Here is a 19038-nt window from a genome sequence, read left to right as displayed (position 1 = left end):
TTTCACAGTGGATGGGAAAGCAGAAATAGAAATCAAGTGACCAACAAAATGTCCATTTGATCTGTAAGGAAATACAGTTATACCCGGTAAAGAAACCAGTATGAACAATGATGAGCAGGAGTCAAAGTTGAAGTTTCAATCAATAGAGAGAGAGTTTACTGAAGACAAAGTTCTCCATATTTCCATTTATAAACGACAGAAAGAGAAAAAGAGTTGAGGATCTAACCTCAAACTAACTTATATTACCAAAACTACAGTAACTATAGGAATATGCAAATGAATTGACAATCTCTTATGAGTACAGAGATCTGATAGTTGAACAGTTCAGACAATTCTAGAAATCTCACAAACATGTTGTTTTGTTTAACTATGTGAATGCAGTCATTCAAAGATTATATTTTTAAAACACAAAGTCAAGTTGGGAAGCAGAAATGGGTCAGTGGTGAGTCTTCTCTTTAGATAAACTGGCGTCCAGTTCCTCTGACTTAGTCACATGATTCTCAAAACTACAAACAATCCCTGCAATGACATCATTAGACAGAACACAACATAGGCTATCTTTTCTCTCAAGGTTGAGACACACTCACTGGGACTCAGGCCTTATCCAGATGTATATTTGTTCTCTGGGAGCCGGGCTAAATGAGAAAGCACTGTTAACTGCATTTCTGACATGGGTCAGACCCTCAGTCACACCTCAGATGTCAAATACACAAATGACCTGCAACATTCATAATTATAACATAACCGGAATAAATGCAAATGACTAAAAACGCTTTGATTACCTTTTGATTATAACAAGCTAGTAAATGTATTCAGCTCCTCAATAGGCTGAAGAGACAGGGGTAAATCCACCCCTTCAGATCACCTTTATCACAGTTGTAGCTGTTTAGGAGAAAAACTGATTAACTTGTAAAAGGTAACTTTTATCGCTTGTTGTTTTATCACATTACGTGTGGTTATGACATGTGTTAGCCAAACATCAGCTATCCTAAAGTCTCTGAACATTAAATTTTTTTGTGGAATGTAAATCTATAATAAAGTGATAAAAAATGACAGTACTTCTGTTTTGTCTACTCTATGTACTACCCAATAATGATGACAAGTGCTAGAGTGGTCTTCTGTTGCTATGTTCACCTCCTCAGGCTAACGCACTTTTTGGTTAGTGATACATTAAAAACCCTGCTGAAACGTGTGTGTGTGTGTGTGTGTGTGTGTGTACTGTATGTGTAAAAACAAAACAAAAAAAATTACATACTTTCAAGTTCAAACTCTAAAATGTATAAATGTTTAAAAAGTGTCTAGAAATTGCAGTTTGTGGAATCTCAATAAAATTAGTGCTCAAAACAAATTTGTAAAAACTCAAGTAATAAAAAAAGAAACATTAATATGTTGAACATTTCTGGGATTATCAAAATATTTTACAAAGGAAGCTGAACACAAACATGCAGGAATGGAGAACAGTGACTCCATGCATTCGACGCGAGAGTGCAGGGTGTGTTGTCATGGTGACAGTAATGTCTCAGTGGGTTTGCCATGGGATATGGCCTTGTGTGGGCTGATCTCTGATCAAAGAGGGATTCATTCACCATTGTTTTAAAAGAGCCATATTGTTTACACTCATCAGGAGAAAGGCAAAACACAGTAACTACACATTTTGTCAAAAAAATGTGAGTTATGACCGAAATCAACTTTCTGTTAGACCATAATCGGTCCTGTGACATTAGATCGGCTCATCTATGCTCAGATTCAGAGAAACTGAATGAAACTCGGTTATAATTCACATTTGGCTGGACAACAGTATTCTTTGAAGAGTTCAGTGTTGGCTTAGTTACTGTGTTTTGGCTTTGTTGAGCAGTCTTATAGTTCAATCATAACAACTCTCGAAATAGATTTAAGGTGTTGTAATGGAGATGACAAGTTGGTAGGTTTGGTATTGGTGGACTAGATCTTTTTATGATGCTGCCGCATGCTCAGTACAATTCTCTTGAAGCAGCTCTAGACAAGTGGTGCTGGGGTGGAGGAGGGTTTCAGAGAGAAAACTCTCCTAGTGCGCTGCAGTGAAACCAAAGGACCTATCAGCTTGCACCCTGAAGTTTCATGACTTAACGTAAAAGTCATTTGTTTCTAAATTGGAATAAGAGAAAATAAAATTGCAAATATCACTTTTTCAGTAATTTTCAGATTTATAGTGTATAATTTAATTTCAACATAATAGAGAATGAAAAATCCCTTTCATGCATTTTTAATATGATTATTTCTCTGATGCAAAGTCAGTGACGATGGTATAATTTACAAAGAAACTGCACAGGCATAAATAAACATTACCTGAGCATTGTGAAAGGGTTATGTAGGGTTATGTAATAAAGGTTAACTGAAAGCATGTTTTAGCGATACACAGAAAGCCTTTATTTCAAACATCATCTGTTATGAAGTCATCTCTTGCATAAGAATCAGAAATTCGTTTTCATATAATTTCCCTTTGAAGAGATGGATTGAAAAATGTAGTATTTGAGAGTGTTATTTTTGTTTTTTATTACATGTCATTGTTGTTTTGTGTAAATCCGTCTGGTGTAATTTATCTCCGGGAAACCCCCTCTCGCGCCGCCTCATATAAAATTGATCATTATTTTACCAGCTGAGCAGCAAACGAATGAACGCACAAACACACAATTCAGGAACATTGAAAAATGGCCCTGGCAGCAATTAAGCTCACAGTGCAGCACAGTTTTATATCGTTACATGTGGAGATGTGGGGGAATTTGTGAGGGGTTGCCAGATATATTTGGAAATATACCCTCCCACCTCCTCATCTCCAGGGAGCTCATTAACTCTGTACGGCTCTGTGTTTTCATCGACTGTGCACTTCTGAAAGAGAGAGAGATGTGTTGACTCTTTAATGAATACCCCAGTCTCTGTAATCATAATGTTTTTTGCAGCATGCACAGTGTGGCTGTATTATTTTTATATCTATTTTATGATCACAACCTGAAGAATTGTGAGGTAATTAGTGTTGCATGACAACGTAATGACAATGTTGAACTGTAGTTGAGTTTAAGACTGATTATGGTTCTCTCTCAATTTGTGGTTTCCAAGTCTGGAAAAGTCATGGAAATATATAAAATCTTAAAAAAATGCATGGGAATTTCTATGTTGAATATATTTTATCAGTAAAATAATTATCTTTATTACACGGCGCTCTGGAACACTGGATTCTGATTGGTCAATGGTGCCATCTAGTGGTTTGATATCTCTGAGGAACAACCGTACATCTGGGGAATAAAAGACACATCAGACCGCTCATCCGCATATTGCGAGTCATAGCAATTGAGTTCATCAATCTGTCCGAGGTATACTTAGGGCTCGTTTTTACTTTATTTTTATTTTTTATCTATGTACACTATTTTGAAGCATCTCACTGTTGTTGCATTGCGTTTCAAGGTTATAAAAGGTTGGGTAAATTATTAAAAAAAGTTATTACAAATTACAAAATCACTTCTCTAAAATGTAATCATATTACTTTACTGATTACGTCATTTAAAAGTATAATATTAAAAGTCACATTACTAATTACTTTTTAAAGCACTTTTCACAGAAAAGTTTGTTTTTCTGCTCAAGTTCAAAATAATGTATATTTCCTCCAGCCTGATCTCATGAAAATGACGTGACTGTGGCAACATTTTTGCTAAATGACCTTACGTGGTTCATTTCACGTATCGCGGCAGTTCTGAGGTGAAATGTCCACTGTGAGGCGCTAAAAATTAGTTAAATGTACGAAAATGTAGTTGATTACTGTATGTAATGTAAGCGTTAAAATATATCATTCTTATAATAAAAGTATTTAGATGTCAAAAGATAGCTTTATGTGAGAAACTGAGAAAAATAAGAGTTTATGAATAATCTGCCATTTTACACGTGATATGTGTGAAATGTAAATAAAAGTCGTTGTTGTTGCGCCTCTAGTGTTTATTTCAGCAGAAAACAGCTGCGATACGTACAACGAGGTACGTGAAACTCTTTTTGCCAAAATGTAGTTATAGTAACGTGATTCTATGAACATAATGCATGTTCTAAATGGATTATTTGTGAGAAATATGTAACCCAAATTATGTACTTAAAATGAGTAAACTTTAATCTAATTACAAGAACTAAAAAATGTAATGTGTTACACCACATTACTCTAACTAATTACTTGGGAATTACACCCAAGACTGGTTATCAATGTATCGTGCCATAAATGTTGCGTTTTTAGGACGCTGTGTCAAGTTCAATGTAGTTTGCGACTGGAGACCCCTGCATTCTGTTGTGCATCATCCAGCTATCTTTGAACGCAAGTGTGCATCCTGCTGTGTTTGTGGCTCATTTGTGCTCCCACTCTCTGTAAGTGTGGTTTGTTGCCTGTGCAGCTGGAGTTGTGCTGACTGCCACCTGCTGACTGTGACTTGCAAAAACATGAAGGTAGTACCTCAAGCTTGAATTGCTCCGGTGCTAGGAAAAAAATTACTTTTTACGGAATTTATGTACACTCAGGGGACATGAATAATTGCGTTAATTGTTTTAACGCGTTATTTTTTTATATAATTAATCACACTAAATGAACATGTTAAATTGACAGCCTTACTATAATGCATAAAGCGCAACATAAAAAATAAATCGATTATGGTTATTATAATATGCTATTATTAATATTATTAATATTATATATTAGCAAATAAGTGCAGATTATATTTCACTATTCCTGTAGCAGTTAACTTTTGTTAATTTGGGGACTTTTTTGCCAATTTGCGACATTGCTGGAGAACCATAAACAACTCAACTCTTCTTGTTGAGCCAAAGAGTACCCCTTAATTACAAATTCTTCCTTGTTCATGGACACGTCCTGCTCTGTTTTTTCGAATTATTCCTTGATTAATAGTCACCCTCAAGTGTAAATAACGAAAAGCAGTCCTGCCCATTGATAGCCACACAAATATCTACTGTGGGAAAAACAGGAGAGTAAAATCTCGGTTGACATTTCTGTTGTCACGCAGAGTGATACCACCCAGAGATGAAAAAAAAAAAAAAGTGTTTAATATACCTTTCACACACAGATTTTAGTTGATTTCCATTTGGCTGAGGTTTTGTGTGTTTTTCCAGAGGTATATTTGACTGTGTGTGAGATTCACCAGCATTTCTTATCAGGAAAGGCTCTCAGAATGATTAATGACAAACCCCTGTACAACACTGTCTCTCTCTCTCTCTCTCTCACTGTTCATTACTGTGCTATTGTTCATACCACTAATAAATCTGACGCAGTCTGCAGGGAAATCCAGACCTCAGTGATGTTTGGTGGCAGTAGACAGAAGGAGAGTCATTCATTTCTATTTTTCAAGAGAGGAAGGCTTATGACTGCTTACAAAAAAGAGATTTATACATGATTGTATTACTGATATTTAACTGATGTTTTGACAGGTCATGCACTCAAGCCACAAGTGTCCTCCATATTCACATCATTTTTAGACGGCTTGAAAAAATTCTACATCACAAAGGTGAGAAGGAACCGTAAACGTGTGTGGCCACACCAATTAAATACTGATTTTACACAGTTTTCTTGAATACTTGATTCTGATTGGTCAGTCGTGGTATTCTGTGGTCAAATATTTTGTATGACTGCTGAACTTCATAATTGACAGCAATCCCAAGTAACTCTTTTTCCTACATAGCTGTGCTAGTTTCATGTCTCTCATATCACTGTGCGGTCTCTTTGTTTCACAAATAAAATAATTTAAACTCAAATCAATACTTCAGGTTCATTTATTTATTTGCTAAGTAGCCACATAATTATTGGGATCTGCTTCATGTCCAAGGTCCTGATCACCATGTAAGGGTTTATTTTCTGAATATGACTGGGTGACTGTACTGTATATTATCTTTTACTTAGTTGATAAAACCCTGAATGTAGGACAGTTTTTTTAGTGCCACGTTAAAATAAAAGAAAATCTAAGATTTCGAGTCATAACATTACAAGTTTAAAGTAGTAACATTTTGAGAATAAAGTCAAAACCTACACCTCAAGCTAAGCAGCATGAATATAATGCCAATAGTAGTTATATACTGTATATGTAATACAAGTCTTGTTCTGCTGTACTGCTTTAATCTCATAATGCTATGACTTTATTCTCATCATTTGGGCTATTATGAGTTTATTCTCAAGCATTACATCTTCATTCTCAAATTGCTATGACTATATTCTTGAAACTTGTAACTTATTGTGTTGTTACGTTATCATGTATGTTGATGAAGGATAAGGGAATAAAAATTGTATCATCAGAATATTGTAAACTGATGATTTGTGCATAAAAAGACCAAGACTAATTGCCTCGAGACATATTTTTAAGGCATAATCTACAATCACGTTATACATTTAAACCATACATTGAGGATTCTAAGACATTACAGATATTAGTTTAATTTTCTGTTACAGTATAGTTTTCTGTAAAGCTGCTTTGAAATGATGTGTGTTATGAAAAGAGCTATACAAAAGCATCTATTAAGAAAGTGAAAAGGGTCTGTTTTGAATTCACATTGTCTAACCATGCAGTACTTTTCTCAGTTTAAAGGATTTGACCCGCACCACCTGTGTGTCGCCACGCTGTTGTTTGAGGGGAATCGTGGGAAGGTTTTGCAGCACGAGAAACAGGTCTACGACATTGCTGCCAAATTCGGGTAGGAAACCGATTTTGTGTGTTAGTGTGTATTCTGCTACTCTATGCTGTTTCCATGGAACTGGAGTAACTATTTTACCAGTATAGTTCAGAACAGGTCATGAGGGTCATGACTTTTGACCTAAACTGATCTTTCTGATTCTATACAGAAGCGTTTGCCGTTGTCTCGCTCATTCATCACGACTCATTCAGTGGCAGTGATGTGTGTGCGCCTGGAAATGAGTGAACACATTGAATGATTTCTGCATAAATGAGCTTGTGTTGATTTTGAGAATATTTAATTAGAGGATGATTGTGATGGATAGAGGGTGAATCCCAGCGCTGACCTTATTGATCCTTTGTGCGTGTATTTGTGTGTCCATGTTCTACAGACCACAAATGCCTCGTGATTTTCATTTGAAACATTAAATGTGCTGATAATTTTCTTCACTTACCAGTGACCTGTACACTTTTTTTATGTGTGTGCGTTTCAGGGGTCTGGCAGCAGGAGAGGATAATGGTCAGAGGGGTTACATGCTGACGTTTGTGATCGCATATCTGCGGGTGTGTTATAAAACTGTTCTCTCGGCCTACTTGGCTCTTATGCAGATAGAATAGAGTTTCAAATAACATCACTTTGAAGTCGCAGTTAAAGGAATAGTTGAGCCAAAAATTAAAATTCTGTCATTTACTCACCCTCATGTCGATCCAAACCCTCTTTATTCTGTGAAATACAAAAAGAGATGTTTGGCAAAATGTTAGGTACTGAAAGCCTCAGTCCCTATTGACTTTCAACGCAAATAATATCCATGTCAACATTCTTCAAAATATTTTCTTGTGCTCCACGGAAGGAAAAAAACCATATGGGTTTAGAACAACATCAGGGTGAGTAAGTGAGGCCACATCCACACTAATACGTTTTTGTTTGAAACACATTGTGACGAGGAGGAGGGCGTGGCCGGGCCGTAACGTTGGACGTCCGGCGCTGAATCAGCCCAATCAGCCTGGATAGGGATAAAGAGGTGCCAGGGACGCCAATTAGAGAGAGAGAGAGAGACGCATGCAGCAGTCTTTTGTGTGTGTTTTATGTTATGTTGGAAAGCAGTTTTATGTTGCCCATCGTGTGAATCCGTTACACTGGTGCTGAAACCCAGGAAAGGAGGACAGACACGCTGTCCAGGAGACCCGCCGCTGCCATCCACCAGGAGAAGGAGGAGCCGTTGCCGTCCGGCAGGGGACAGAGGAGTAGCTGCTGTCCACCAGGAGCCGGAGGAGCCCGCTGCCATCCGCCAGGAGACAAAGGAGCCGCTGCTGTCTGCCAGGAAGTGGAGCAGCCGCTGCCGACTGACAGAGGGCGGAGGAGCTACTGACGTCCACCGGGAGGCAGATGGCAGCGGTTCCTTCGGCTCCTGACTGATGGCAGCGACTCCTCCGTCCCCTGGCAGTGGCTCCTTCATCTCCTGTTGGACAGCAGCGGGCTCCTCCACCTTCTGGCGAATCGCTCCAGTACCATCGGACCATACCTCCTCGGCGTTGCGACCCTTCATCAGCGGCGAGGGTTCTCCGACAGCGCATCCCTCCTCCTTCCCGGGTTTCGGCACCAATGTAAAGGATTCACACAATGGGCAAGGAGGAAGCGGGAACCGGCTGAGCAGTCAAGGTAAACTTTTAATGACACAAAGGAACTTAAACATAACATAAATCAAACAGACAGCGCGGCTGCGTGTGTCTCTTTCTATTAATTTCGTAATGTTTACACCTTTCACCCACACTAAAACGCCATTTTCCTTCAGAGCATTTCAAAACCACTCCATTACCACATATTTTGGAAAACCGTGACTTTATAAAACAAAAAACTGTGTTTTCAAACAGAAATTTGTGTGGATGTTGCCTAACCCTTTAAGCCCTGTTCCAAAACCTAGTGAAGTGACTGATTTGGAACGGTTTGCATAGGTAGTGGCTCCGTCAGTCACACAAATAACGCTGCTCTTGTGAAGCACGCAGGAGACTAAACTTTGAAAAGTTGATTTCAATTGAACTTGCCTTTAGCATGTTGCTAAGCTAACAACGTGATACTCTAATAAGCATAAAAATACATAGCACATAAATATTGGGTAAAATAAAAAAAAAGCTAGACACAGCTTGACAAACAGAACACAACACAGATGTCTCGAGACGTGTATTTAAAAATTGAACACTTGACATGGTGTCTAAAAAACACGGCGCTCTTTTCACTCCTGTGAAAAACAGTGAGGTGCAGCGCAGTGGTTAAAGACGTCCGTATAGAGCATGTTTACATAGAATATTTACATACTTGTGTGAACAGCCTCTAAAGCAACACCCTAACAGAAAGAGAATCTCATAGGTGACTGAATTGGAACAGTCTTCATAGGTAGCAGCTCCATCAGTCACACATAGCGCTGTTCATGTGAAGCGCACAGGATTATTTCATTTGAGTTTGCCATTAGCATGTTGCTAAGCTAACAACTCAATACAGTAATCAGTCACACAAATAGTGCTGCTCATGAGAGTATTTAGAGAAAAGGTTGGCAGATGGCCAACTTTATAAGAGTGTATCTAATCTTTCTCTCAATATTTACAATACTCACTGCCGATAATCTTGAAATGCCAAATATTGGGTTTGGCTGATAAATGAGTCTTTCAAAGCTTAACATGGTCAGCAACGTCTATTTGGTGGTAGTGTTTATTGTCGGGAATCAGTCAGAGGTATCTCAAGGTTATCTAGCTCATTCTTTGAGTCTCTTATCTATGCAAACACATTTCCCAAAATATACTGTTAAGTTCCATTCCTGTGTGTGTGTGTGTGTGTGTGTGTGTGTGTGTGTAGGATTTGGGAATGGACTACTATGTGATCGGCGAGTCGTTTGAGACGTCTGTGCCTTGGGACAGGTGAGAGCTCGGACTGAGCGGTGGTTTTTCCTGTCTGCCCACTACACTGTGCTCTCTCTCTGTTTCTCTCTCACCTGACCTACACTGTCTTGGAGTGTTTTGTTGTCTCTATTTGAGTGTTGTAGTGGGGGTGGGAAGGTTACAAGGACACAAAGTTAGTAGAAGAACTTGTACACACACAAAAAGACATGAACTTGATGTGAACCTTTTGAGATAACACAGACCAGTTAAAGAGCTGGATCACAACAGTCAAAGTTTAGACACACTTTCCTTAATGTACCATATGCTTCTCGTGATCTTAAAAACCTTTGGATCTAAAGGCTTATGCTAAAATGATTGAAATTAGAGTACATTATATATATATATATATATAAATAAATATATAGAAGTTTATGTACAAAACTTTTTAATATGTGTTGATTATACAGTATATTATATTTTTCATTTCTCTCTCTCTCAGGGTTTTGGACTTGTGTAGGAACGTGAAGGAGAGGATTGTGAGGGAGTGTAAAGAGAGAGGAGTACAGTTTCCTCCACTGTCCACATGCAGGTACACACACACACACACACACACACAGACTGGGCCGTCTGTCTCTGTCACTTGTGATTTGTTCTATGAAATATTAAAGCCTGTTTGTTGCAATGATGTGACTTTTTTTGATGCGAGTTTTTATTTTTATTACAGTAACCCCAAAATGTATTTTCACACATAAGCTACACTTAAAATTGTATGAATGTCATTAAGCTTTTCAAGGAAAATATTTTAAATCAAGAGGTTTGTGTAATGAAGGCACATCTGAATCAAGTGTTTGCGTCACTTCCTGTCTACTAAGATGTCTTCATGTGGTTGATTTTTTATGGCAGTATAGATATCCACCAATCATGGACTTGTGATTTGGTGGTTAGTTGAAAGAATAAATATGATTGCTTGTGGAGCGATTGAAAGAAGTACGCAAAATAAATTCATTAATGTCATTTCTTTTTTTCAATTTCTAATTCCATTTCTACTGAGAAATATGCAGAGTAATTAACTAGATATGTAGGGTTAGCCAAGGCGATCTTTGATGTTTGCTTGACAAAACCTTGTGTGAAAGTTTACACTAGTGTTAAAAGTTGAAAGACTGACGGTTATACAGACATTACAGTAAAGCACAATTCGGAAGGGATTAGTTTTCCAGACATATATCTGTAAAATAATTATTATTGCAGACGTCTGTAATGTTACTGTAGATTTGCACAGGATAAGCAACAGGATAGGTGTGTCTACTGCATTTACACACTGCTGTCACGTGTAACTGATCTATTAGAAAGTGTATTGTGCTGATTAATTATGCTGGAAATATTAAACATGATCATGTAGGCCTACTGTATCTGGGATTCATTAGAAGAAGAAATTGATTGAACTATCTGGCTAAATACAACAGAACTGGTGACATTAAGAGCCTAGTTCTACATTACACTCTTAATACTATAGACAATCCGTTCACATTATTTTATTTGTCCCTCCAGAATATATGTTTCAAAATGCGGGACTCAACACAATTTCCCACACTCACTCTGCTCAAATCATAAATAATTATGTGCTTGTTTACCTTCCTAATTTTACATAGGTAAATATACACTCAACAACATAAAATGCTTAAGAAAAACCTGCATCAGTTCAAACACAACAGCCAGCGTTATGTGAATTTGTGAAGCACATCTTCCATTTTCTGCCATCTTCTCTTGACCAACGTCCACTTCAGACACTCGGAGAACTTAAGAAACAGAGATATTATAAGGGCTCAAGGGCTAAAAAGTGCTGATTTACAGGCTTTTTTTTTTTGGCCAGCATTTCAATTTGCATGGGATTGATATTACCAGGGGTATATTTTTACAGGGTGTTGTATAGTAATTAAAACAGTGCGGGAACGCACTGTCCAGAAAAAAGTCCTGACGGAACAATTACTGACAGGACTGATTCGCACAGGATCAAAATTACTGAGAAGCTCTGGTAATTATTACATTACCCCATTATAAAACTGGTGGCTTGCTAGCTAGCTAGTCATAGGGACTGCAAAATAGATCAAATAAAGGGTCAAATAAACCATCAGATGGAAAAAGAGAGAGAGAGAGAGAGAGAGAGAGAGAGAGAGAGAAACAAAGGTTCTGTGAGCAATGTTTTTCCATGGAAAAGTATGAACAACATGTTCCTACTCCTTTAAGATATTAATGAAATAAGTGTCTTGAGATATCTCACCGGTCTCTGTGACAGCTCTAGACTTTGTAAACAGCAAACAAAAATGTGTCCGCGGATATTGACTCTTTTCACCTGTCGATCATTTTGCTCATTCTCACACTGTCTTTGATGGCTTCATAGCCAACATAATTATTTGAATTTGTAGATCATTAGACGTGACATGACCAGTTATCTTAGGAGGTAAACACTGTCCTTTAAGTCAGTCACTGACTTGTCAGGGAGGAGCAAGGCAGCTGCCATCAGTTTCATGTTAAATGTCACTGCAAAAATGACTTAAATTCTTAGAAAAAACTCTGGCATCATTTGTTTGCAGTTGTCATTTAGTTTGATATGTCGTTATCTAATGCAATGACATTCAACACATTTTTAAGTTTCCAAATACTTTTTTGGGGTCACTGTGTTAGTGATATTTGTCACATATTCACTCTGATCTCAACTTCTCACCTGATCTCATCTTTGAAATGTTTCTCAGTCATTCATTTCCTGTCCGGTGCTCTCCTGCTGTGTGTCATTTGATTGATTGTGGCTATTTAACCTCTGCAGAACCAGATAACACAAACTCACAGCCCTGATACTCTCTCTGTCTCAAAGTCCAGGGGCACAATGACAGATATCGGAATGCTTGACAATGTCTTTCTCTTTCTTTTTCTTTCTTTCTGTGGGCAAAAGTTCCAACTAGGGATTGTAACACCGTTGACATTTTCTCATTCATGGTACTGAATGAGTATAAAGTCTTTTTTTTTTTCTGAACTTTTCTAAAATCCAAAGTTCAAATAAGACAAAATTGGCTACATACATTTTAGACCCCCATTTCAAAAAGACAAGAAAAGTGCCAGATTAAACACTAAAAACTCTTATATGTTGACTTTACTTAATTGATTTTGTAAACTTGTTCCCTCAGTTGAATTGAGTAATGTCATCTCCAAAACTTATGTAATTCATTTCATTTAACTTAGTGTTCATATAGAATGAACTCAGCTATTTAAGTTACGATAACTAGATGCAAGTAGATGGGTTCCCATGTGTCCTGGAAAACCTGGAATTTTGCAATGCAGTTTTCCAGTCATGGAAAATATGTCAGCTGCATGTAATATTTGTAGAGTCTATTCGACCACTAGTCAACCAGTCAGCTAGTTTTGCAATGCTTTGGGTCCATGCATGGATGATATTTCTCTGTGGTTGAGCAGCGATGTAACTTTATTCATGTGAATACTTGCAAACATTTCTCTGATTGATATCCTCACATGTGGACAGCAGGACTAAATTGTGACATTTTAAATAATACCAAGCTATAGAAAATTCGATTTTCTTTTTGTTTCTGTTTCCAGGATTGTTGGTTATTCATGTTTTTGAGACATTAGCAAATTATAATACAATGTTTCCAAAGCCATAATGAGCATCATATTGTCATTAAGACTCCTGAATGTTCCAGGAGGACATGAAAGCAGCTTAACATGACTTTTATCTTTTTGATTCTAGAGTTACGCAGACATATGACGTCGGTGCTTGTGTGTACTTTTATTTTGCCTTTAATTACCGAGGTCTGAGTGATCCAGTTCACGTCTATGCAAAAGTGGAGGTACGTACTGTAAGCAAGTTAAAGATTAGTTCTGCATCTCTAAACAAGCACATTGTTCCTCAATATTTGCCTGTCAAAGTATTTTTCCATTTTTAAAACTATCAGAACAAGCTATTTCCTGACTACTCATGTTGTGTTTAAAAGAATATTTTGCAAAATGTTCAGGCTGCTTCTTCCCATAATGAAAGTAATGGGGAGTGGGGCTGTTGAGTGCCAAAAATTACCAAAAAGCACAATAAATAGAGACTTGATACTTTTAGTGCTTTTTGTCATTTTTGGAGCTTCAAAGCACCTGCATTCATTGTATGGAAAAGAGCAGCGTGCACATTCTGAAAGTCATACAGGTTTAGGATGACATGAGATAGGTGTAAATGATGACAAATTTGGGCTGAACTGTTCCTTTATGTTGTAGGTTTGTGGGCTGGTGTTAAATTTGATTATCTTTTATTTTAACTGAAGTGGATATAGAGAATATTTTGCCAATAGTTTGTTCTTTTATTCTCCTGTAAAGCATGCAGCACGGGAGGAGATTCTAGCCAACGGAGGAAGCCTGTCTCACCACCATGGAGGTCAATTTCCCATTTAAGTATTATAACTATCTCTATGATTGAGTTTTGGTCAGTGGTTTGTGCTAGTTTAACACCAGATCATCATCATCTTCATTAATCATGCATGCGCGTGCAAAATGGCGAGCTGATATTTAGGGATGGGCAAAACTAGATATTTGTAGTTTTGAATGACTAGTCGACTAATCGGTTTTAAATAAGTGCTGTATTGTTTTGGCTGGTTTTGGGATTTCCTGATATAGGGCATTTACATGTTCAAAAACAGCTGGACATAGCACAACACAATATAACAGTATACAGGGGTCTCCAGGCGTGTTTTTAAAAGTTGACTTTTAAAAGTAAACTTTTTAATTTAACACGCCTTCTACAAAACACAAAGCTTATGGTTGGACACACTCTGCACAAGACGCAATGTTGCTTTAGAGGGGTTAAATTTAAAGATGCAACATTTCGAATAGGGTTTTTACTGTGTACGCGTTTCTGGGTGTTTCTTTAACTTCGGGCAGTTTCATGACCCAGGGGGGTTTTCAGCTTATTATTTTTTTAATATGAAGGTATCATTAAAACTGAATTGGGAACTTTTTACCAGGCCTTCATCATTTATTTTTGTTACCTTTATGTATAGATTTCAGTATTTTAGCCTTTTCCCAGACCCAGACATTCAACATTAAACTATGAAAATCCATTATAAAATTACAAATTATTGTTTAAACCTATAATAATCTAACCAAAGAGTGAAATAAACATAAACCATTTCAATATAGCCCAACTATACAACATAACTTCACCATTCAACTAGACTTGTCAAAAATCACACTATCCAGAACAGCCAGAAATATTAGGGTAGTGTTTGACAATCAATTGAACTTCACGGACCACATTGCAAAGACAATCCGATCATGCAGATTTGCACTGTACAACATTAGGAAGATCAGAACTTTCCTATCTGAGCATGCTTCACAAGTTCTTGTCCAGGCTCTTGTCATATCTAGACTGGACTACTGCAATGCTCTTCTGCACGATTGCTTTTCAACAAGCCAAAGAGAGCGCACTTCACTCCTCACTTCATCAAACTGCATTGGCTGTCAATGGTTGCTCACATCAAGTTCCAAACTCTGAGCAGCTGATTCTCTAACTTCTTACAAGAAACATCTTAAGACGCATATCTTTCGTGAGCATTTGACCCAGTTCTACTAATGCACTATCTGACTTTCTCCTCCTCCTTCTAAAAAAAAAAAAAAACTTCTCTCTCTATTCTTTCACCACTGTATCTTGCCTTCCTCCATACTTGTACTTCTCTGGGCAATTTTAAACTTTGTAATACAGCACTTCTCATGTTATTTCCTCCTTATGACGAATCAGTTCGCTTTGGATAAAAGCTAAATCTGCCAAATGAATAAATGTAAATACAGTATTTATTATGTGAAAATGATTTCTATCATTTTTTTTATTTGTTTTTTATTATTACAAATTCACAGTTATGGCATCATTTCCAACATACCAAACAATTGTGCCTCTAATAAAATGTTTTTAAAAGTAAGTGTACTTGATACTTAATGATCAAGTGGACAAAAGTGAAAGTGAAGAGCATGCTTGAGATGAAATTGATGATGAAAGTAAACAGTAAAGTGATTCGTCATTTCCAATCAAGCTGTTATTTTTTTTAATTATGCAAAAAGTTTAAAAATATGATTTCACTGTAAGCAATGAAATTAGCCTTAGCAAGATAAAGGAGTTGACCATTTTATTTCAGAAACAATAACATTTTTATTTCCATCAGCGTCATTTCCAGTACAGAATTCTATTAAACACAATACAGAATTTTAGATGTGCTGGAAATGACACTGTGGTAGGAATTTTCATGACTTTCAGAAGAAGAAAAAAACACAAAATTGACATAAGTCTCCTGTGATCCATGAACAAACTCTGAAGGACATTGTTAGTAAACTAATTAAATAAACTAGTGAGAGTGTGAAAAATGTTTTAACGAGACTTTACTTTCTAGAAGTCCACAGTGCTAAAAGTGCCCAAGCTGAAACACTCTTTTATATATATTTAGATAAACTAGTCGACCTCACTAATCGACTTGGTTATTGGACAGTTAGTTGATTAGTTGACCATGGTGACTAATCCAAATGACACTCTTTCCCGACCTATCTAAATACAGAGAGTTTTCGGGTAAACACAAAGCCATACTCTGTGTGTGTGTGTGTGTGTGTGTGTGTGTGTGTGTGTGTGGTGGGGGAGTTCTCTGTAATTGTGATTAATAGCAGTACTGCGGTACTATCTGCCTGATGACAGGCCCTTTTGTCTACACACAATCACGGCATGACAAATGAAGTGTGTGTGTGTGTGTGTGTATCTGGAAAAACAGATGTAGTCTGGGCCTGCGAGGTGGGAGGGCACACAAGAGAAATGCACTTTACTAACCTGTGTTAACCGCGGGTCAGAGCTGTGAATACAGTGAAACACACACATTTGCCAGACCACCTCTCACTTTAAACACACACATTTTCTTTGTTACACAATGGCCACATATACACACATCTAAGCAAACTAAACCAACACAGAGATGCCCTTTTTGGTTTTAGAGAAATGGCTAAAATAGACTTGGTGCTCTGTTTAAAACAGATAAAGAATTAAAGAGAGGAGCACCAACATCCTGAAGCATTTAGAGAAAGAGATATACAGTAAAGGGACTGAATGCACAGAATGTTCCAGAATTAATGATGTCCGATACACGAATATGTCACTCTTTTGAATAGCCTCTTTTTAATTATTTGCTAAAACTAATTGGAAAAATCTATAAACTTACTGAATATTGAGAAATATTGATTGCAAAATTCGAAGACCCAATGCTGGGGTGTTGCGGGCGGTAGACATGGTACAGGTACACTGTTGCTAAGGTGTTCTTCTTTAGGGTCATTGCTGGGTGTTTCTTCAACCTCTGGCACTTTTAGCACTGTGGATTTCTAGAAAGTAAAGTCTTGTTAAAACATTTTTCACACTCTCACTATTTTTTATTTGTCTAATAAAAAATGTCCAGCAGTGTTTGTACATGCATCTCAGGAGATTTATGTCATTTTTTTCTGAAAGTCATGAAAATTCTCATCACAGTGTGATTTCCAGCACATCTCAAATTCGGTACTGTGTTTGATAGAATTCTGTGCTGGAAATGATGATAAAGGAAATTACATTTTTATTGTTTTTTATATTTGACATCTAATTTCATAACTAATATGTTATGTATCCTAAATACACACAATTAAATTATATTTCTTCTCTCTTTGCATAATTTTTCAAATTTACAGCTTGACTGGAAATGATGTCCAATAAAAATATACTGCTCAAGTGATGTTTCCCTTGATTTTTATTTGTTTTCTTCAAACATCACTAGTCTCATATTTCATCTCAAGCATGCTCTTCACCAGCACTTTTGTCCACTTGGTTAACAAATACACTAACTTTTGATAAAAAAAATAAAAAAAACTTTATTATGGGCATTTTTTTTTTATTTCACTCTTTGTTTAGATTTTGTAAATGTAGTAATTTGTATTTTTATAATGTATAATCATAGTTTAATTGAAAATCTGTGTCTGGGACAAGGCTAAAACAGTAAAATCTGTACATAAAAGACATTTGAAAAGTAACAAAATAAATGATGAAGGCCAGGTAAAAAGTTCCTATTTCAGATTAAATTAAAAACTTCCTGAAACAAAAGTTGAAATATGTTTGTTTTAATAAAATGTAACAAGTTGAACACTGGTTCATGCAAACAAACAGTCCAAACGAATCGATTAAAATTAATTGAACCTCCAACAGTGTCCAGAATGCCTTTTACCCCAACATGTATTATTTTTGTTTCCTCATCATTTCAAACACAAAGCCCAACACTTTATTGGTGCCGTGACCCTAAAAATAAGAATCCTTGTTGGATTTCACAGTAGGACTCTTTTTTTTTTTTTTTTTTTAAAGTTGGTTTGTTTGGCACCATGCAGACATGCTCAAACAAGTTACTATGACACACGGTCCTAGAGCACAAGCATGTGTGTTTACATGTTCAAATACACACATCTGAGGAGAGCATATGAGGAAGACCAGCATGTGTATTTATGCAGGTGAAGACCTGGTTTTAACCTCAAAACATATACAAACTACTACTTCTGAGGTCTTCCACTTCATTCAGCCATTACTAAAAGCACACACCTATTTTTTTGGCTGCAGTTTTTGCATGTCTCAGCTGTGTGAATGTGGTTACGTGAGATGAATAATGATGGGATAGTGATGGAAAGAGAGAGCGAGAATACTGACTGATGGCGAGATGATAGATGTGTAAATTATCTCCGTGATGGAGGCAATGATGCAGTCATGCCACCTTCTGTTTCTGTCTGTCTGTTCAGTGGCGACACAAATACACTGGTTTGGGGGAGGGGCCGAAGTGCCTTGCTCATGATTTGTTGGCTGTGTGATTGGTGGGCTGGCTGTCTGTTCTTTCTTGCGAGGTGACTGGCTCTGTCGCCACAAGACCTATTTGCATATGTATGAGAGAGTCTGGGTTTGGGGTATTGCCAATAGCGAGCTGGCCTTGCCCTAAACCCCGCCCCCTTCTGAAACACTAATGTGTTACATGATGAAACGCCGTCTGTTCACTTATCAGTCATATTAAGCGTGCAAGTGAGAGACAGAGAGAAAGAGGGAGACATCAAGGTTCCCCTAACTGCTGCTCACATAAACGATTGATACTAATCACCATGTTACGTAGTATCGTACTATCGTGCAGTAACCAAACACCCATAAAGGACATGTTATTGTTTTAATATTTAATATGAGGGTCAATGACATGAGTTATCCAAAATTACATTAAAAATGAAATTCACACAAAACAACTACTTCAATACTACTACTATGATGAACATGTTTTTAATTTCTGAGTTCAAAGTCATTTTGATACCAAATCAAATATATATATATATATATATATATATATATATATTTATAATTTTAGATATTTTGACTTCTTTTTATATATAAAAAAAGACACATTTTGTTCAGGTCAAATGGAGT

The 19038-nt window shown here is 37.0% G+C and overlaps 1 protein-coding gene across 1 annotated transcript in view; it reads left to right on the top strand.

Annotated features, from left to right (window-relative positions):
- The window catches only part of LOC127448346 (alkyldihydroxyacetonephosphate synthase, peroxisomal-like), a 53471-nt gene that overhangs the window by 30276 nt on the left and 4157 nt on the right, over positions 1 to 19038 (top strand). Inside the window, exons 13-19 of the mRNA XM_051710798.1 lie at positions 5449 to 5525; positions 6590 to 6702; positions 7175 to 7244; positions 9529 to 9590; positions 10051 to 10140; positions 13309 to 13408; positions 13920 to 13977. Coding sequence (XP_051566758.1) covers positions 5449 to 5525; positions 6590 to 6702; positions 7175 to 7244; positions 9529 to 9590; positions 10051 to 10140; positions 13309 to 13408; positions 13920 to 13977 — 570 coding nt within the window. The remainder of the gene's footprint in view (positions 1 to 5448; positions 5526 to 6589; positions 6703 to 7174; positions 7245 to 9528; positions 9591 to 10050; positions 10141 to 13308; positions 13409 to 13919; positions 13978 to 19038) is intronic.

The sequence above is a fragment of the Myxocyprinus asiaticus genome, chromosome 11 (assembly GCF_019703515.2).
Source record: "Myxocyprinus asiaticus isolate MX2 ecotype Aquarium Trade chromosome 11, UBuf_Myxa_2, whole genome shotgun sequence".
NCBI classification, from domain to species: domain Eukaryota; kingdom Metazoa; phylum Chordata; class Actinopteri; order Cypriniformes; family Catostomidae; genus Myxocyprinus; species Myxocyprinus asiaticus.
The sequence above is the reverse complement of the archived record's forward strand: the minus strand, read 5'-3'. Positions and strand labels throughout refer to the sequence as shown.